The sequence below is a fragment of the Eumetopias jubatus genome, unplaced genomic scaffold (assembly GCF_037043125.1).
Source record: "Eumetopias jubatus isolate StellerSeaLion01/CBP00866 unplaced genomic scaffold, mEumJub1_p1.0 scaffold_4, whole genome shotgun sequence".
NCBI lineage: Eukaryota > Metazoa > Chordata > Mammalia > Carnivora > Otariidae > Eumetopias > Eumetopias jubatus.
This window is the reverse complement of record NW_028274810.1, coordinates 56,208,597-56,231,072: the sequence shown is the minus strand read 5'-3', so window position 1 is coordinate 56,231,072 and position 22,476 is coordinate 56,208,597. Positions and strand designations below refer to the sequence as shown.

At 35.5% G+C, this 22,476-nt stretch overlaps 1 protein-coding gene across 1 annotated transcript in view; it reads right to left on the bottom strand.

Annotated features, from left to right (window-relative positions):
• DOCK7 (dedicator of cytokinesis 7) overlaps window positions 1–22,476 on the bottom strand; it is a 217,923-nt gene that overhangs the window by 96,615 nt on the left and 98,832 nt on the right. The window contains exons 15-18 of the mRNA XM_028106855.2: window positions 9,794–9,911; window positions 6,413–6,483; window positions 2,583–2,721; window positions 1,522–1,623 (exon numbers count right to left, since the gene is read on the bottom strand). Coding sequence (XP_027962656.1) covers window positions 1,522–1,623; window positions 2,583–2,721; window positions 6,413–6,483; window positions 9,794–9,911 — 430 coding nt within the window. The remainder of the gene's footprint in view (window positions 1–1,521; window positions 1,624–2,582; window positions 2,722–6,412; window positions 6,484–9,793; window positions 9,912–22,476) is intronic.

Sequence of the window (22,476 nt, the reverse complement as noted above, 5' to 3'; positions counted from 1 at the left end):
TTTTCTTTTAAAATATTTCCTTTTGAAATATATAATGCAATCCCTGACGGAAGACTAGCTGATTTTACTGAGAAGATGTGTTCCTAGAAAACTGAATGAAAGGTTTGGCAAGGGGGTGGAGTGGGGAGGAAGGAAGGAGTCATCTTTCTTTCCTACTATCTTTATTCATTCGTTTAATAAATACTTACTGCCTGCTGTGAGCCAAGCACTATTCTAAGTACTTGCAGAGAGAGCAATGCCCAAGAAAGACAAAGTCCCTACCTTCCTGGAATTTATACTCTGTAGAAAATAAACAAAGATATATGAAGTATAAAGTCAATGAAAAGTACTACGAGGACAAAGCAAAGTAAAGGGATAAAAAAGGGTGGAGGCTGCACTTGAATGAAGCGCTCAGAGACCTCTGTCTGAAGAAGCAGGATTTGAGGGGCTATCTGGATGAAACGAAGAAGCTGGCCTGGTGATGGAGCACTGCCAGCAGAGAAACTGCAAAGGGCCCGACGTGGGAATGCACTCTGCACGTCTGAGAACAGCCAAGGCACTGTGCTGTGTGGCTGGGCCAGAGTAAGTGACAGAGAACAGTAAGAAAGGAGGTTGGAGCAGGAGCTTTCTGTTGCCTCTGTTTTTTAAAAATAAAAATTTATTTGTGAATATTTTTCGAGTTCTATTCTGAAAATAAATGCCACCAGGAGAACATTCCCAAGACATAGTTCAGATTAATGCATACAACGAGTCACGTGCAAATCATCCTGTAACAGTTCTCTCAAAAAGCACTTCGGGTTTGGAACAGTGGCTACTGATTCTTGATTGAGCTTTTTCCAATGCTTTTGTTTCTTTCAAGTCACATATGTCATCATCACAGCTGCTAATGTTTCTTGTATTACATGGTTTTTTTAAAAGATTTTATTTATTCATTTGAGACACGGAGATACAGAGAGAGAGAGAGAGAGAGAGAGAGAGAGCATGAGCAGGGGCAGAGGCAGAGGGAGAAGCAGGCTCCCTCCTGAGCCAGGAGCCTGATATGGGGCTCGATCCCAGGACCCTGGAATCATGACCTGAGCCGAAGGCAGATACTTAACCATCTGAGCCACCCAGGTGCCCCTCTTGTATTGCATGTTTATAGCTACTTTATTTTCACATACATGATCAATTACAAAAATATTCTAAAAAATTTGTTTGTTTGTACTCCTTCCTCCAGACTTTCAGTGAAATGTTGTCTACTAAAAAACAAAACAAAACAAAACAAAAACTCATTTATTTAAAGCTTCTCATGTTACAATATGAAAATTCTCCAAATTTGCCTTTTTTAAGTTTATATTTCACATATTACTTTGGTTTTAAAATCAATATACTTAGATTAAAAGCTTTAAGTATTCTACAGAGTAATTTTAATTCTAAAAGAAAACAGTATTATTATCTACATACTTCTAGCCAGAATAGCAAGGTCTCGTTTGAGAAAAATACCTTTGTAATAAAAAATTCATTTCATTCAATCTGGAGAGTTTCACCATGAGAGATACTGACCTCAGGAGACAGTACAGAATAAGCCTGTGGTGGTTTTTCCAGTGAGACTGGTAGGCAAAACTGCCCAGTCTTTAATCGTCCATTCTGAAGCATCGGTATCCACTTTTAATTAAAAAGGAAACAATATTAAGTTAAATATGTTTGTTACAAAAGTAATTACTTGGAAAATCTGTTTTAAGAACTTGGTATGAGCTAAATTTGTCTCACATCACCAAACACCAATGGGCTTTGATTAAGTAATAATAATAGGTTTCCATGATTCCTCTAAAGAAAAGCTTCCCTGACAATATTTTATTAAGGAGGATCCCTAAAACATTACTATTACTAACTAACCATGCAATATTTGAACCTATAGATGGTCCTTATTATCCCAGAAAAAGCTGGAGTAGAAGATAAAGGCCACCAAGTGGATCCATTTTAAATGGGGGTAATAGTGTCAATGTATATAGGGAAAGGTTTGATTAAACGTGAATGCTGACAACAAAACTAAAAAGCATGAACATAAATTTATTTTGTTACGTTTAGCAAAATTCATTTCATAAACTGCAAGAAACAAAAAAAAGTCAAATGTTGATTTTTCTCTTTTGGGTAGCAGCACGATTTTTCTGACAAAGTTGTGATAGCACATCATGACACCATATCCTTCACCTTAGGTTTACCTTTGCAATTCAATCATAATGATTCTCAAAAAATACTCAAGAGTTTTAATTGCCTTTAATTAAAGCCAAAAGAATTTTAATAGCCAAGGGTCTCTTTTAATCATTTTACATTGAAACCATTCTCTTCTGAAGAACCATTAAAATTAATATATTTATACTGTATTGTTGGGTAAACACATAATAATCAGGACCAACACCTAAGTGTTCACACATGTTAGGTAATTAATTACATTACTTAATTACAGTAACGAGTATTTTCTTATTATGATGACTTTTCTTAACCCTTATGGGGAATCCGATAAGGAATATTCAAGTAATAATGAACACCAACTTCATCTCAGATACTGTAATTACAGTATTTTTAAGATCGAAGAGCTAAATATTAAACAAAAAAATACTTACTGTATATCCAACAGGAGTTTCAAGAGGAGTATTTTGTTTTTGTTGACAACTAACATGATAAAAAGTAAAAAGCAAATGATGATGGTCAGTTAAAGTAGCAGGGAGTTTAACCTTGATTTCTTCATGAAAATCAGGAGACCTTCATACAAAAAAACAAAACAAAACAGATCAATAGTCAGTAATTTGTTCAAAATAAGTAATTATTGCATTGGTATATTTGAGTAATTTTTAAATTTCAGGATTCATACTTAATTTTTCTTCTAGTACAAAATATTTTTCTCTATTCCCAAACTTTAAGTAACTAACTTCTATTTCCAGTTGAGGGAGCTGCCTCTGTTTCTGAAATTTCTCATCCCATTTTTATTAATGGGCTGGGTAATCCTACTATTTTAAAATTCATTAATAATCACCACCTTGATGCTGAGATCTTCATTAGATTGGAAATTATATAAAAGAGCAGACTATGCAAGGCTTTCTATATTGTGATACACATTACATAGAAAAAATAATAGGAGTTTTTAATAAGTAGATATTTTAAAACCATACCATAAAAAAAACATTTTTCTATTATAGGAGTGCAGCTTCATGCTAAAGATTAATATGTGTTATCTTTTTGTAAAAAAGAAAAAAAACAAGTATCTCTAGACAACTTGGTATCAAGTTGGGCTCTCTATGGAAATATTTTATATCAATTATTCCATTGCTAAAGAAATAGATGTTAACAAAACATAAACTAATGTATTGACAGCTCAGAAAAGAGGGAAAAAAAACGAAAAGAAAAAAAATCAGGAACACCTACAAATTGCATTTGTCCCAGTTTAGAAGTGCTCCCAGACACTTTAAGAATACAACCAATATCATGTTTGATCAAACCAATGGCATTTTCACCTCAGTATTCACTGAGAGTGGTCCCTAGGAGCATTTTTATAGAAAAGTATTGCTGCTATTTATGATATAGACTTAAAAGGGATAGAACCTTAGCATCCCAACCTTCCATATTCGGTTAGTATCTCTTAGAATTATATTCAATGAAAATGCATCCAAACCATATGGGTCCAACTAATTAAAAGTGAATTCTGTTCCACAAATTAGAAAAAACTCTGATGCTAATAAGTCTAATATCCTTACATTTCAAATAAGCCTCAAAAACACTAACAACTGTAGATTTGATCACAGAAACATTAGGTAGATGAGGCTTTTAATACCTATAAGAAAGATAATTAATGCTAGCCATTTGAGAATTTGATGATTTTGGTGAATAAAAGATGCTATGCATCTTATTATTGATCTTACTAATCACTACTGAATTATAAGAAAGTTGAATTTACTAACAATGTTAGACAGTATTGTCATTTTAACTTTACTAATGCTGCGAGCAACAAAAATAAAGATATATCTACAAATTGAGATACTTTAAGAAATTACTACCTTCTTTATCAGTATCTTTCCTGGTACTGAATGTTTTAGTTCATTTCTTTTCTGAAATCATACTATGTTGAAGGCTTTTATGGAAAATTAAGCATCTACTAGTTATTCATCAACAAGTACTTTTAATTGTTCACCTTTATGCTAAGTATTGTGTTATATTTGTGGTGGTTTTATAGATAAACATGAAAAAATAATTACCCTCAAAAATATGTAATTTAGTAGAAATATAAATAAGACACACATATATCAATAGCAATGCTATAAAGCAGGGGTTGGCAAACTATGGCCCATAGGCCAAATCTAGTCCACTGCCTGGTTTTGTAGCCTACAAAATAAGAATGATTTTTAGAAGTCCTTAAAAAAAATAAAAAGAATAACATTTCACTTGAAATATTACATGAAATTCAAATTTCAGTGTCCATAAGTAAAATTTTATTGGAAGACAGCCATGCCCATTCATTTGCAACTTTACTTATTGTCTACGGCTGTTTTTGCAGTATAACAGCAGGGCTGAGTAATTGCAACAGAGGCCATATGGCCCACAAGCCCTAAAACAAACCTACTGGGCCCTTTGCAGAAAAAGTTTGCCAACTCCTGGTATAGAGCATATAAGGTTAAGTGCTTCAAGAAGAGAGCTGAACAGATTACTTCAAGTTTTGGATCAGGGAATTGTTTTAGGAAGACTATATGGTACAGGCCTTAAAGAATGAATAGGAGTTCAATCAGTCGAGGGAATTGGTATTAGAATAGAAAAAGAGATCCAAGAAAGGCCCAGAAACAGAAGAGCACAGGATATGTTTGGTAATCAGGCAAAAGGAAAATTATGTAAAAGACGACGGGATATTAGAGAAAAGAAGAAGGATAGCAAGGATGTTTTAGATTTTGAATCAAAGGAACTGGAAAAATTGTGGTACCATTAATAAAAATGAAGAGTCAGACAGAGATAGGGTCCAGAAGAGAATCAGGGATAAACACATAGATATTGAGAAGGCAGCAGGGCACCCTGAACATGCCCAAGAGGGCCACTAAAAAATATATGTCTCCACCTCACAAAGAAGGTTATGACAAAATAAGAGTTCGGAACAATCCACACAAAGATAAAAGTAGTAGCATTTTCGCTGACTGTAACTCTGAGAAATACATATAAGATTATTTACAGAGAGTAAAGTATAGAAAAAGGTTATGGGTGAAACCTTACTGTTTTGTATGGAATATCTATACTCAACAAAAAAAAAAAAAAGAAAGGAAAGAAAGAAAAATTAGAGCAATTATTACAGAAAAAAAACTGTCCACAGAGATGGGAGGAAACAAAGAGGGTAGTTAAGTAAGGGTGAGAAAGAATAAAGTTTTAAGGAGGGCAAGGAAAACCATGCTGCACAACAACACTGAAGAGAGAGACCTTTGTTTTGTTTTTTAAGTACAAGGAACTTGAGCTTTTTTTTGACAGTAAGAGACTGATGGGACAAGAGAAGGGTTAAGTGACGGAGTCACACTCTGAAAGAGCAAGGATGAGACTGGAGAAAAGCACAGGGGAAAGACTCACACTGAGCCAGGTGTGCACCCCAACTGCCCTTGAGCCAGAAGGAAAGGCAGACCATGCAGAGATCATCAGAGGTAAAGAGTAGACAAATGGATGGTTCTCAAGTTGGATGGTCTCAACCCACTTAATAACGTAGGAATGCTAAGAGTAAGGCAAACAGAGTAAGTAGGAGCTACAGAAAGGAAGAGAAAGGCTTAAAATATGTCTTGCCAAATGACAGAGGGTAAAAAAGCAATAGCAAGATTACCAAAGAGTGGTGGGGCCGAAAGGAAGATGAAATAAAGTAAAATGAATTTCTGCAGCCCAACCATATGGATAAAATGATGTTAATTTGTGATCATCTTGATTGGTAGAATTTTGTGATTTTTCTCCAACAGCATTCAATAATCAAAACAAAAGAAAAGAAAGTAAGTAGAGATGAAAAGTTATCCAAAGTTAAAAATTTCCAAAAGAAGTAAACTGGAAGGGTCCTGAGTCAAAGGATTATTAGATTTTGAGAATACTACCAATTTAACTGACTAATGGCTGTAAGCTTAGTAAAGAGTTAAGTAAAACTACAAAGTGTCGAGGGGAAAATAACAGAGAAAGTCCAAAGGACCAGAGGCCACAATGATAATCAATAACAGTAAAATAAAAATGAAAGGGTCAGAGAATTTGATATGAAAGATGTTTTGTGTATAAAGTCTTATATTTGATGTCTATGAAAAATATGCATCTACAGGTTGAAAATTATAACTCTGATGTCAGCTGTCTTGAATTTGCACATTCAGTGCAGCAAAGCATTTGGTAAACACACTAACGTGAGTGCTAACAATGCCACTGAGAAGTGAGTAACTTTGAAAGAAATATTTGAATTCAGTACCTGTTATGATATACTACGGCTGTATAGGCTTCCTTTGAAAATTCTGAACAGCTAGATTTACCAAAGATTACCTGTAACAAATAACAGCATGTTGAAACTTTGTTGTAATAAATGCTGGATGTTCATATCTATGTAAGAATTTGTCTGATTTAATAACTACTGGAGAACAATGGGCAAAATCAGCCCAATGAAGAACAATGTGCCTACTAACGCTTATTAATAAATTCAATTGCTTAGTTGTAAATTTTTCAACTACAGACCCATCTGACATTCAAACATTCGAAAAGTTTCTCCCCGTTATATTTTCTTTTTCTTAAAGAAGGTGAAGAATTCATTTTAAAATCTGGATGTAGCATATCGTTTGGAATTTATGTAAGAAATATGGTCTTAGAATGGTAGTTCTTTACAAATTGGTGGCTTCTCTACTAAAACAGTAATCATTCTGTAAGTCAAATATAAATTATTTATAAATGATATTTAAAAATCCTACTTTAGGTCAAGCTATGTATCTTTTGCTTCCAGTATTTCTTATAAGCTACTCTATAAAGAAGGAGGAGCGCCATTCTTATATTCTTTCATATGTGTTAAAAAAAAATCCACCACAACAAAAAAAAGTACAATACTATTGGAGAAGGGTTAGAGGTAAAATAATTCAGTCTTGTATATCTGCCTCTTGAGTTCTAATAGCAATATTATAGTTAATTAGGGCAGCTGATTAGATAAATGGCTTACAATTCCTACGTGAGACAGTTAGGCTTGCAATGTTATCTAGCCGTAAGTTAAACTCTTACGTCTGGCCAGCCATCTCTACATATGCAGAAATAAGTACATGGACATGTCATCACACTTCCATCAACACAACTGGTAAAATAACTCAAACTTTCTATCTTATACAAAGGGATTAATTGGTACCATCCGTAAATAAAAAGAACATATTAACAGATATTTGTGTTTCTTTTTGTAACAGTTCAAGCAGGTCCTTTTATTTTAAAGGTGTGTAAAGGTGTAATAATTATGACTCTCCTAGATAAGTCTAATTTCATCAATTTGCGAAGAATACGTTACCATGTTTTTATAAAATGTTGTTCCAATAACAGAACTTGGTTTATGATTTTATCATATCAATATATGATCAAAAAATTATCTTAGGATCCATTTGAGTAGTCCTTATTTTTTAAAAAAGTAAGCCGGACTACGTGTCTATGTCTCTATACTTTCAACCAGCCACTAGGATAAACATAAAAGCATTATATTTTCATATCATTAATGACACACAAGCGAAAGGAGTGCAGTACCTTTTTTCCTCCTGAGAAACTATCATTTTTCACAAAGTAACACATTTATATTCATAACATGAATGACAAAAAGTGGAAAGTGTTCCTTTTTTTGACCATTTGACAGGTATTTTTAACCATTCATCAACACAGACTGAGGATCATTTCTGTGCCAAGCACTATGACAAGCATCAGGTTACAATCATGACATGGTCCCTGCCCTCAAGGAGCTCACAATCTAGTAGACAAGATAAAGGAGTAAACATATAATCTTAAGGTGATAAGGCCCATAAAAGAAATGAGAAGATGCTATGGTAGCACCAAAAGAGGGAGTGGTCTAACTGCCAATGTGGCTGGATGCAGCTGAATTCTGCAGAGGAGGCCATATGCTAAGACAAGGAAGAGTTTGTTAGGCAAACAATAACAACAGATTATCTTACGTATACGGCATTTGTCATTAGCTCAAATCCATATGGCAATTCACGTAACAAAGCACCTACTTTCACAATCCAGTATCTTTTCATCAACTGTGATAGTACATTCATTCCTTCAGCAGAAATAAAAAACTAATAAAGAACATGAAATGCTAATTCCAAACCTCAAAAATAAATTCTACATTTACCAACAAATATTTATTCAGCATGTATTATATGCAAAGATCTGAGGCAGCTGCCATAGAAGATTACAAAGATGAATAATTTGTACTTGTTGCTGTCAAGATCTATAAATGTGGATGAAACGGGGACAAGAGGAAAAGAGAAAACATACGGCTTTCCTAGTAAGTAGAAAATCAGACTTGATTTAATGACTGACACGGAAGGCTAAAATAAAACTGTTAACAATGCACCTATTCTTAAGCTCATTTTCATTCCACTAGGGTTCTCAGAAGTTGAACATCTACAGTGACAGTTGTGCTCCTACTCCATATGTGACTAAGTTTAGTTGAACCTAAAATCTACTTTCATGGAACTTGCATTGTATTTCACAGAATGTGCATTAATGTTCCCCAAATCCTAAATGACAATCTGGGCAATCAAGAATCTCCCCAGTCTGGCCTCAATCAAGTATTTCTGACTTATCTTACATTGCTCTGGCTCACTGGCAACCCAGCGCTGTACCACTGTTGAAGGACATTCTCCAACTTGGGAGAGGTGCTTTCTTTCCTCCACTGTCTAAGACCCAATGCCATTTACATTTTAAACACCTTTGGTTTTACTTCAGATATACCTCCTCCAGGTGATACCTGTTTATTACCTCAGCAAGACACTCTCTCCTACTAGTGTACATCTATGCCTTTGAATCCCTATAGCAATCCTCTAACACTTAGCAAATACCCTGGTTCTCAGTATTGGCTGCAAAATGTAATCCGTTGGGAAGATTTAAAAATACTGATACATGATTAGTTCCCACCCCCAGACACTATAATTTAATTGGAGTAAGATTCAGTCTGAGCACTGGTATTTTTAAAGGCTCCCTAGGTAAGTGTAATATGCACTATTATCAAGATTTCTTAACAAACATGGGAAAAATCATACATATTAGAATCATGTGGGGAACATTTTCAACCTATACCACAACCTCATATACTACGCATCAACTTACACCTCCCTTACCTGGCCTTTCATTCTAAAGGAGAAGAATCAGAATCACAGATGACAAGAATAGAAAAAATATATATACATATCTGTGCTTCATTAGAGTACCCTAGGTGATTCTGTTCTGATCCTCTTTTGTAAGTCACTATTTTAGAATTTTATGTGTTTATCTCATATCCTCTAGGTTACAAGTCTTATTCATCTTTGTATCTCTGGGAGTGACTAGCATATACCAAGTCCTCAATAATTAAGACTTCAAGATGGAAGTACTGAATCACTATATTATATACTTGAAACTAATATTACACTGTATATTAACTAACTGGAATTTAAATAAAAACTTTTAAAGAAGAATTCAAGTAAACTTGTACTATCTGTATAGGAAGTAATGCAGTTAGAAACTTGGTCTACGAGATAATATTAATTTCCAGTTTAGAGCTGCCGACGAAGTAAAAAAGAAAGTTTATTTGAACCACATATGAAGAACAGGAAAAGTAAAGAACATTTCTTACCGGCATGGCATTGCTTGGATCCTCCCCATACATGAACTGTACTTTCACTGTTATATTTCTTGCAGAACCTTGACGATTGGCAAAATTGAGACTCTGAGGGTATATGTAGAGAAGATTTCTGTGAAGGCAATAGTATACATGATAGTGAATATATATCTAAAAACAGTATGTATTACTGCATGCCACAAAAGGATGGAACAAATATTGAATTATTAATATTTGCTAGCCACTATACTATTTTCACATCCAATGTTTTGATTCCTAGAGCAATCATTCAAAGGCAGCAATCAAATATACCCCAATTTTGCAGATGAACTGAAGCCCAGAAAACTTAAGTGAGGTTCACATACAACTAGGTAAGCAGCAAAGCTGAAGTCAGAATATACGTCAGTCAGACCTAAAAACACAAATTCTTTCGTCTACAAGAGGATTCTGGGAAATAAATGAGTATGGACTAAAACATTATTAAGAAGTTAATAGTGGGGGTGCCTGGGTGGCTCAGTTGGTTAAGCGTCTGCCCTTGGTTCAGGTCAGGATCCCAGGGTCCTGGGAGCGACCCCCGCATTGGTTCCTTGCTCAGTGGGGAGCCCGCTTCTCCCTCTGCCTGCCTCTCCCTCTGACAAATAAATAAAAATGTTAAAAAAAAAAAAAAAAACAGAAGTTAACAGCAGTGGTGCCTGGGTAGCTCAGTAGGTTAAGTGGCCAACTCTTTAATTTTTGGCTCAGGTCATGATGTCAGGGTCATGGGATAAAGCCCTGCCTCTGCACTCAGCAAGGAGTCCACTTGAGATTCTCTCTTTCTCTCTCTTCCTCTGCCCCTCCCCCCACCACATGTCCTCTCTCTCCCTCTCTAAAATAAATAAATTTTTTTTAAAAAAAGTTAATAATGTATTATGTTAGTTCCTCCAAGCAGAGATAAAGAAGATGACATTTATAGATGAAACTTTTATATAAATATGATCAAGGATTTGAGAGGTCTAACATTCCACAATGTTTGTTTAAAAACACATATAACAATATGCTAGGTGTAACAATGGTAGTTGCTATAAGATAATCACATATTAGACTGCATTTATTTCATGTCCAGTTCATGATCTTGCATCTTACACAACTTTAACAGTCCCTGCTGCCACCACAGAGAAGATAAATAATTCAAGAAAAGACACCAAGAGAGGGCTAAAAAAAGAAAAGATATAGAATGAGAGTTCCTTACTGAAGACTAGTGCTGAGAACTGATGAACAAGACTTCAAGTATAATAAAGCCCTGCTAATCAACTGCTGAAGCAATGAAAACAGAGGTCAAAATTTTCTGGAACATGGCAGGGCAATATAGAAATTCTACATGAACACAACCTTGGATCTAAGAAACCTGCCTCTAGTCTAAGGAGATAACTACACACATCTACAAATGGATGTGTTAAAAAAATTCACTACAACACTTTTTGTAATAGAGAATAATTACAAATAATTGTGAAGAAATATAATGTTCATCAGCACAGTTCTAGGTAATTAAATTAATATATATTAATAAGAAGAAATACTATGCAGTCAGCAAAATGACAATGTGCAGCAATGTTTATTGATACAGAAAGAGATACCTAGAATGTTGGATGAAGAAAAAAAGCAGGTTCCACAGCAGGATGTATAGTGGCATATGCTATTTATGAAAAATTGTGAAGAAATAATAGCTAAAAATTTCCCTAACCTTGGGAAGAGAACAGTCATCCAGATCCAGAAAGCCCAGAGAGTTCCAAAAAAGATAAAGACAAAAAGACTTGCACCAAGCCACATTACAATTAAAATGTTAACAGTTAAAAAGAAGGAGAGAATCCTAAAAGCAGGAAGAGAAAAACAACTTGTTACACACAAGGGAACCCCCAATAAGACTAGCAGCAGACTGTTCAGAAACTTTGCAGGCCAGAAGACAGTGGCAAGATACATTCAAAGTACTGAAAGAAAAAACTTTCATCCAAGGACACTCTACCCAAGAAAGTTATCATTCAGAAGTAAAGTAGGGGCGCCCGAGTGGCTCAGTCGTTAAGCATCTGCCTTCAGCTCGGGTCATGATCCCAGGGTCCTGGGATTGAGCCCCGCATCGGAGGGGCCTGCTTCTCCCTCTCCTGCTCCCCCTGCTGGTGTTTCCTCTCTAGCTGTCTCTTTCTCTCTGTGTCAAATAAATAAATAAAATCTTTAAAAAAGAAGTAAAGTAGAGACAGAGTTTTCCAGACAAGCAAAAGCTAAAGGAGCTTATCATCACTAAACTGGCCTAACAAGAACTATTAAAGGGAGTTCTTTAAGCTGAAAAGAAAAGGTGCTAATTTGTAACAAGAAAATATGAAAGAATAAATCTTACTGGAAAAGTAAATATATACTAAAAGTAGCAGATTAATCAGTTATAAAGCTAGTATGAAGGTTAAAAGACAAAAGTAGTAAAAATAACGATAATACCTAGTTAAGGAATACACAAGATAAAAAGATGTAAAATATGACATCAAAAATATAAAACATGGGAGAGGGGAGTAAAAATGAAGAACCTTAAAACTGGATCAAACTTAAGTTGTTATTGACTTAAAATACATTGTTCTAGATACATGTTGTTATGTGCAAGCCTCAAGGTAACCACAAAGCAAAAACCTATAGCAGATACACAAAAAATAAAGAAACCTAAGCATACTATTAAAAGTCATCAAACAACAAAGGAAAGGAGTAAGAAAAGAAATGAACAGAGACAAAATACAAAACAAATGGAAAACAGTTAGCAAAAAGGCAATAAGTAAATACTTATCAATTACTTACTTTAAATGTGAATGGACTAAATTCTCCAGTCAAAACACAGAATGGCTGAATGGGTTAAAAAAAAAAACAAGACATATCTACATGCTGCCTACAAGAGACTCACTTTGGATATAAGGAAACACACAGACTGAAGGTGAAGAAATGGAAAAAGATATTCCATGCAAATGAAACCAAAAGAAAGCTGGGGTAGTTATATCAGACAAAACAGACTATAACATAAAGACTATAATAAGAGACAAAGAAGTCATTACATAATGACGGATGGGTCAATCCAACAAGAGGAAAGTTGGGGGGTGGCAGAGAAAGAAGAAAGGGGAGGAGAGAAAGAAAGGGATAAAAGGTTATTCCTGGTTAACAGTGAAGGCTCTAGTTCTTTTTTATACTTTTCTATTTTGTTTGAATTTTTTTACAGTAAGAACACATGACCTTTAAAATTAGGTAGAACAGGGGCACCTGGGTGGCTCAGTCGTTAAGCGTCTGCCTTTGGCTCAGGTCACGATCCCAGCGTCCTGGGATGGAGCCCGGCATCAGGCTCCCTGCTCGGCGGGAAGCCTGCTTCTCCCTCTCCCTGCCCCCCCCCCAGCTTGTGTTCCCTCTCTGTCAAATAAATAAAAATTAAAAATAAAATAAAAATAAAAAATAAAATTAGATAGAACAATAAAGTAATTTCTATGGGAGAGGAGAGGTGTGTATAACAATAAGCGTACAATCTAAAAGTCACTGAAAGAGTCAGCTGTAGTCCAAATAGTCAAAAGTGAAAAAGGCAAATATGGAAATGTTATGACTGGTCAGTTTCCTAATCAAAAGAACCAAGGAGCAAAGATGACTATGATTGGCTAACCACTGAAGTCATCTAATAAAATGTGCACAAGAAATATTTATTGACTCTGCACCAAACATCAGGTACCATGTTACATGCAAGGGAAATAAAGGAAGATTAGTCTTAAGGAACATACAGTCTAATGAGACAGAAATGCCTACAAACAGACCACTTCACAATAATGTTGTGTTGTGAGAGAGGTATGCAGAAGCTATGGAAGAGATACTTAGTTGACTGTGTGCAAGTCTTTTCATCTTCTACCTTTGCAATGTATTTGTTGAAGAAATGGGACTGTTTTTGTGTAATTTTTCCAGAAGCTAGAATTTATTGATTGCATCCCTGTAGTGACATTTAACACATTCCTTTGTGTTTTCTATAAATTGAGAGGTGGATCTAGAGCTTTGGTTATGTTTAGGTTTGAGGGCTTTTTGGCAAGATCATTTCATAAATGGTACCGTGTCCTTCTAGCAGGAGGAAAATGTCTGGTTGTTGTTTTTTTGTGCAGTAAGGAGATGGTGATCAATGCTTAAATCCATTATCTCCATTAAGGGTTGCCAAAAGATAATATTCCATCAGTCCTCCTTTATTTAATAGCTGGAGTATCTCTATGAAGAGTACTTTTCCTCATCTACTATTTGCTTAGCCAGTGAGCCATTATATCAGAGACAGGAATAAATGCTTTCTTTTCCATTATTTTCCAGTTTTCAAAATAAGCGGTTGGTGCATTATAATCTTCTAAGAGAAATTAGTTCTTTTTTCTTAGCATCACCTATAAACTCATGGACCAAATGTATTAACTGGTTTCAATACACTGCAGCTATTATCTTTATTGATGTTCAAATTGTCCCATCTTTGGCAAATGAAAAGGCCAATTCAAACTGGCTCCTGAATCCTTGGGATTCAGTCATAATACTCTTTGGTGACTTCTTGCTATCTGCTATATAGCAGGATGTTCCAAGCTCTTCTTATACAGTTTCTCCCAGGACCCAGAATCAGCCATTTCTCCAAGGAGCTTTGGTTCTCTGAATGAGAAATGTTTTTCCAAGCTACAATCTGGGTACTCATTGTGGGTTAGTCACTGTTCCTAGGCCATTTAAGTAGAAAGGCGGGGGGAAATGTTTTGTTTTGTTTTTTGAGATTTATTTATTTATTTGATAGAGAAAGAGAGAGATCGAAGAGGGGCAGGGCAGAGAGAGTCTTAAGCCGACTCTGTGCTGAGCATGGAGCCCAACGCAAGGCTCAGTCTCACAACCCACCTGAGTCAAAACCAAGAGACGGATGGATGCTTAACCAACTGCAACTGCAACCCAGGCATCCCAAGAAGAAAATGCTTTTAACATGCATTGAGTACATACTGATACTTCAAATTCCAATTCAAGACTACACAGTTTTTATTTAATCCTTTCTGTCTTGCATCTACCTATCATTTTTCCTATGCTGACAATCATTCTGAAGGATATAAACTATGGGAGAATTAGAGTATCACATAATTATTCATGTGTGCTATTCTAAGAATGGAGTCTTAAGGTTCTCCAAGATACTGTGGCCATCCAGCAGGGGATGAGACTGCCAAGAAGACTGAGAAGGAACCCACAGAGAAGTAGAAAGAAAACCATGAGAGTGCAGTGACATGGAATCCAAGAGAAAACAATATAAGAAGAATTAAACAGTTAAGGGGTACATGGAGGGCTCAGTTGGTTAAGGTCGGACTCTTGATCTCAGCTCAGGTCTTCATCTGAGGATGGTGAGTTCAAGCCCCATGTTCAAGCCCACGCTAGACATGGAGTCTACTTAAAGAAAAAAAAGAATTAAACAGTTAAATGTCAAACACCACCCAGGGGCCAAATAAGTTAAGAATTGAAAAAGGTCAACTCGACTTAGCAACATGAAAGTTACTGATAACATCAGGCTGAAAACACACAAAAGTAGGTTCAAGAACAGGAAGCTGTTAAGAAAATGAAAAAAGTGAAATTCTGAAAAAGGTAGCTGTAAAGAAGAGAAAGATTATGCAATAGCTAGAGACGGAATACAGGGATTTTGTAAGCTTTTTAAGATTGGATAGGTTTGAGTTTGATTAAACGCTGATGAAAAGAATCCAGCTGAGACAGTGTGCATACATTAGAACAAGAAAGTAAAAACTCCTGAAATAGTAGGAGAGAATAGGATCCAAAGCACACGATAACAGATTGCCCTTAATTATGTTTGTAACTCCTCATTGTGACAAGCATTTGCTGAATATGCAGTGTGCTAGATACTAAGAATATAGAGATAAATGACAAAGTTTTCACCTGACTGGCCTACAGGGAAAACTGAACAAGCAAATAATTATAATGTAGTATGATGAGTGCTATGAACACAGAATGTCACTGGAGCCCACAAGAGGAATTGAGGCTAAAGAATCTGCCCATATAATTCTTAATCTCAGGAAACAAACTGAGTGTTGCTGGAGTGGTGGGGGGGTGGGAGGGACGGGGTGACTGGGTGATAGACATTGGGGAGGGTATGTGCTATGGTGAGCGCTGTGAAGTGTGCAAGACTGTTGAATCAGATCTGTACTTCTCAAACAAATAATGCAACATATGTTAAGAAAAAAGAAAAAGAAGAGGATAGCAGGAGGGGAAGAATGAAGGGGAGTAAGTCGGAGGGGGAGACGAACCATGAGAGACGATAGACTCTGAAAAACAAACTGAGGGTTCTAGAGGGGAGGAATGTAGGGGGATGGGTTAGCCTGGTGATGGGTATTAAAGAGGGCACATTCTGCGTGGAGCACTGGGTGTTATGCACAAACAATGAATCATGGAACACTACATCAAAAACTAATGATGTAATGTATGGTGATTAACATAACAATAAAAAATTTAAAAAAAAGAATCTGCCCATATATTTCAATTAAAAAACTGTAAATAGGATAGACGTGCAGAACACACAGAAAAGCAAAACACACTATGCTGTCCCCCACACCTCAGAACCTCTACAATGTCATTACTACCATCTAAGTTTTGTGGACAAGTACAATGATTGAACTCTTCCCATCTTTCAAGTCTCAGAAAACCTAACCTTAATCTCCCCCCACCATCACATCACTTTATTATTTCATTCACAACTCTTAAACAATTTGCTTAAAACCCTCCAAAATTATCTTGTTCATTTATATATTATTTCTTGTTTATATATCTCCATTATAGATAGATGACAGATAGATAGATAGACAGACAGACAGACAGATAGATAGACAGAGCCCAAACTCCAGGAGGGCAAGGACTTTATCTATCTAGTTAACTGCTATATTCCCGATGCCTAAAACAGTGCCTCATATTGAATGAATTAGTGAATAATACAGAATGCACACTATTTAGTTACTTAATACTTCTGAGAGTTTGGATTCCAGATTAAATGGAAATTAATTAAACATTATCTATAAGCTATGCCTGATTTCCAATATAAGCCAAACAGTTTTAAATTCAACTTGTTCCTGAAGGTAAAAGGCATAAAACTGAAGCCAGATTCTTTTCCATTTGACTACTAACTCCACTAATAAATTCCCACATAAACCTAGTAAGTCTTTAACTTGCATTTATAATACTTCAGAACAACTGCAAATCAGCAGTGAGAAGGTAGATTAATGAAGTGTTGAGATAGCATTTAGTCAATCAGGGAAAAAAGATGAATACATACTTCACCCCCTCCACAAATTAAATTCCAAAATAATCAAAGGCTTAAATAATAAAAATAAAGCCATAAAAGCACTAGAAAAGCTTTAAAGACACGATATTTTATAGGTGAGAAAGGCATTTCTGAGCATGAGACGCATAAATTATAAAAGACAAATTTTTAAGACTCTGCAGAGCAGGTATTACCATAAACATAAGCAGAAGACAAATGACAAATTGAAAAAACACTATTTGTTACATACAAAATAAAGAGTTAGTATCCATAATCTGTAAGTAATTCCTACAATTAGTCAGAAAGAAACAATCAAGGGGCGCCTGGGTGGCTCAGTCGTTAAGCGTCTGCCTTCAGCTCAGGTCATGATCCTAGGGTCCTGGGATTGAGCCCCACATCGGGCTCTCTGCTCCGCGGGAAGCCTGCTTCTCCCTCTCCCACTCCCCCTGCTTGTGTTCCCTCTCTTGCTGTTTCTCTCTCTGTCAAATAAATAAATAAAATCTTAAAAAAAAAAAAAAGAAACAATCATAAAAGGGGGGGAGGAGTTTGGACAGAGGAACTTACATAATACCTTGGTAATTCATAAAGAGAGCAAAATAGATGCCCAGGAAAATAAACTAGACATATTTGCCTATTAGATTTATTGCTATGGAGGGGGCACCTGGGTGGCTCAGACGCTTAAGCATCAGACTCCTAGTTTTGGCTCAGGTCATGATTTCTGGGTTGTGGGATAAAGCCCTGCCTCAAGCTCTGCACTCAGCAGGAGTCTGCTTGAAATTCTCTCTCTCCCTCTGCCCGTGCCCCACCCCTGCACACACACGTGCATGCACTCTTTCTCTAAAACAGATAAATAAATAGTTTAAAAAAGGATTTATTGGTATTTTTTGTTTTTCTCATTCTAAGCATTGGTAAAAATTCATGGGAAAAGAGGAACTCTCGTTACTCTTGGCAGGGTTGTAAACTGGCACTATGCTTCTGAAGGATAATCTGACATGAGAAATTATGTGGAGTTACTCACCCAAGGGATCTGGTATGACAGACCACAAAATATTAATGGTGAAGAGTCAGGATTTTTTTTTTTTTAAGATTTTGTTTGTTTATTTATTTACTTATTTAGAGAAAGAGAGCAGGAGTGTGAGTGGGGGGCGAGGGGCAGAGAGAGAATCTCAACAGACTCCCCAATAAGTACAAAGCCCCACATGGGGCTCCCTGTGGGGCCCGATCCCACCACCCTGAGATCATAACCCCAGCTGAAATCAACAGCTGGTAGCTTAACCGACTGAGCCACCCAGGTGCCCCTAGGATTTTTATCTTTTACAAGTTTCAGAAATATCTGGGTTTCCACAATAAGTACTTTCAGCATAAAAATTTAATATTTATTAATAGTTAACATGGGGAAAAAAGTAAGATACAAATAATTACTTCAAAGGTCACTCATCTTCTAGATCTGCATTGTCCAATAAAATAGTCTCATGAGACTACTAAGCACTTGATGTGTGCCTATTCTAATTGAGATATGCTGAAAGTATAAAAACACCAGATTTGGAAGATTTAGTATGAAAAAAGAATATAAAATATATAATTAATGTTTTTATGTTGATCACACATTGAAGTAATTTTTGATATCCTGGATTAAATAAAATGTACTATTAAAATGAATTTCACTTGTTACTTTTTACTTTTTATCACATATATAGCTCATATTGTATTTCCATTGGACAGTGTTCCAGACAAAGAGAGGACAGGGAAGCAAATGTATTAATCGGGCATTATTCTTCACTTTAGTTAATATATTTCTATTTATAAATGGGTTTTTCTCATGCAGTTACTTTCAGAATCTTTCTACCAAACATTAAATCAAAAACAAATCACATTTTTAAAAGGAAGAAATTAAAAGGGATACTACATTCAAAAGATCCAAATGCCTTGTGTTTTATTTGGAAGTCACATCTCCGGAAGATTGCACAACCTGGGGGAGGACAAAGGACTTTGCTTTGCTTGAAACTTAAACAAGACTTCTAAATGTCTTAAAACTCTATGTAGCTAAAAAGCTTTGTATATTAGTTCTTAGAAACTAGAAATGCTTACATTAGGGCCCAACTTTTAGTTTCTTATTTTCTTTGGCATAAAAATATTTAAACTTTCATAACATTACTGGTTATGTTTGATTAGGGTTCTATTTAAATAGGCACAAGTTCAAGCAAAGCTTAGATTCTGCCTTTGACAATGTGTACTCAGAAAGGAGGCATTAAAAGGCAGATGTAAAATCACTTATAAAATTACTATTTTTATTACACTCCCCATGTTGGTACTCTTCTACAGCTCGTGAATAGGCAATTTCTTTACTTTAAGTATATTCAGTAACATGTCAAACTAATACAAGAAAAAAAAATTATCCAGATATTTCCACCCAGAGATGACATAATATAAACCAAGAATATGTGACCATTGCCTTTAATCTGTTAGTGTCACATGTAAGGAATTATGTAAATTGTGCAGAAACTGTTAATATTCTAATACAGTAACCAAAATGGAAGGAAATTCCTTCACATAGCCCGTCTTTGTATTAGTGTCCAGTTACTTTCATGCACTGGAAGGGGCAAATTCAAAAAACTTTCCAAATTCCTTTCTCTAAAAAGAGCCTCCTATATCAAAACAGGTTGAACATCTACTATATGCAAATTTTGTACCTGGAAAACTCCCATGTTATGACTTTATCATTCTCTTTTTCATTCATTTATATTGTTTCTCAAACATATAAGGCATTTTACTAAATAAAGTACTATAAGGGATACAAATTAAAAAGTTATAGATCTTGCCCATAAACTGCTTATAGTGCAACAGAGAGAAGCTGGCTGATCTCAATTTCCCCTCAACTAGAAGGTGGATGAAACATCAGGGTTGATAGTTTTAAGCCAGAAAAATAGACAGTTTAGTTAAGAGAAGTTTTGAAATATGCCCTCATGACCAATGATCACAACACTAACTTTTTCCTTTAAAAAAGGATAAAATTCAAGTTTCTTCACTAGTTCTACATACACTTTAACACTGGTGAGGGTAAGATGAAAATGAAAAATAAGAAACTTTTTTATTTTTCTTCTTTATTAGTGGAAGTATTTATATCTTTTTTTTTACTTGGATTCCTTATTTCTCTTACAAAGAGAAATATTTATATGGTTCTCTATTAAACACTTTAAAACAAGGTATACACAGGCTAAACAAAAGATATAATTCCTTCTATCTACCAAGATCCGAGACCAAACTGCAGAAAACCTAAATTTTAGCAAAATTTCTCAACATCATCTTATTATTAGATAATATTCATCAATAAAATATTACAGTATGGGCATAAATGCATTAATTAGTTCTAATTACCAACAAGTAACTAATATATAATATTATGAGTATTTACTTTACACCAGATAGTGTTCTGTGCTTTAAAAATTTTAATTCTTAATCTTCATACAATCCTATAAAGTAGGTATTACCTTCACTTGACAGACAAGAAAATGGAGGTACGGAAAAGCCAAATAATTTGACCAAGAGATACAGAGCTGAAGAACAGGACAGCCAGGATTCCAAGTCAGCCTGCCTCTCTCCAGAATCATACTCAAAACCACTATGGTATACTACCTGACTGCAGCTATTACATCCGAAAGCCCTTACTCCTAAATCATCAAAGGAAAGGGTCTCTATTGCATACCACGAGGAGGCATTTCTAAGCATAGAAATTTGGAAATGGCTCATTTTATAGTTTTGCTTGACAATTCACAATTTAAACTAAAATTCATTATGTTAAAGCTCTCCACTTTGCAAAAAAGCCATTAACTTTAAAAATTTTTTTCAGATAGGCCTAATTAAACACACATACACTGGTTCAAAGGTTGTTTACATGTGATATAATAACTAACATTTTGAGTACTTCCTATTTGCCAGACACTGTTCTAAGTGCTTTACACATATCATTTAATTCTCATAACCCTATTAAGTATGTACTATACCCCACCTTACAGATGAGAAGGCTGGGGCAGGCGGAGGTTAGGTTTCTTGTCCAAGGCCAGACAGCTAGAGCTGGCTGTTGGACATACATGACAGTCTGATTCCAGAACCCACACTCTTTTAACAATTATATATTAATTTATCAAGATAAGGCATTTTAAAGAACTTATTATTTTCTCAAAAAGTTCTCAATGAGCACTCAAGAAGGATAATCAGGGGCACCTGGGTGACTCAATCAATTAAGTGTCGGACTCTTGATTTCCACTCAGGTCATCAGGGCTCCCATCAGGGTTGTGAGATCCAGCCTTGTATGGGGCTCTGCGCTGGGTGTGGAGCCTGCTTAAGATTCTCTCGCTCTTCCTCTGCCCCTCCCCATCCTACTTGTGCAAGCGCATGCACACTCTCTCTCTTAAAAAAAGTATAATCAGCTATAATTTAACTGAAGCATTTAGTATTTTCACTTTTAACACTAAGTTAGAAGCAAAGGAGAACATTTATTTTTGAACATACTATTAATTTGTTGGTTTTGTTAAGTTTATATTACCAAAATTGTTACCAAGCTCACAAAATTCAGAAAAACTTGTAACAGGTAAATTGTTTCAAACATTGGAAGTATGTAATTCTAGTCTGACTTTAGAAGATCACCTAATCTATTGGTCTTTCAGTGGGCACATGGAAAAAAGGTTAGAACATAAACGCAGAATGTATATAATAGAGAAAGGGAGTGAGATACCTTGTATGAGATTTTGTGAGAATATACAAATATGGTTAGGAAAGATCATCTTAAGCAAAAAGACATACCAACAACTACAGTGACAAATAATAAGGAATACATAATCATATGTTAACTTATACAAAGTAGCAGGAGAAGGCAGGCTTGAGAGCCATTAATGCCACTTGAAGAAGTGGTGGCTGGCTTCACAGAGAACCCATTTCTGGGAATAGGCTGCTGTGTCCAAATAACTAAAATACAATTTGGGAAATACATACTTAATTCATTAACTTTCCTTAACCTTAATGTGAATTTACCAATCAAAAGAGTTTGTCTATTGTAAATCCCTTTTAAAAAAAGAAATTAATATAAGCTTTCAAAAACAGGTAGCTCAGGGTGCCTGGGTGGCTAAGTCGTTAAGCGTCTGCCTTAGGCTCAGGTCATGATCCCAGGGTCCTGGGATTGAGCCCCACATCGCATTGGGCTCCTTGCTCAGCAGCAAGCCTGCTTCTCCCTCTCCCACTCCCCCTGCTTGGGCTTCTCCTCTCGCTTTGTCTCTCTCTGTCAAATAAATAAATAAAATCTTTAAGAAAAAACCAAAAACACAGGTAGCTCTTGCAACCCTGAAACTGGAGTTTCTAACACTGCAAAATTAAATACATTAACAACTTAAAATGACCTAATAAGTTAATT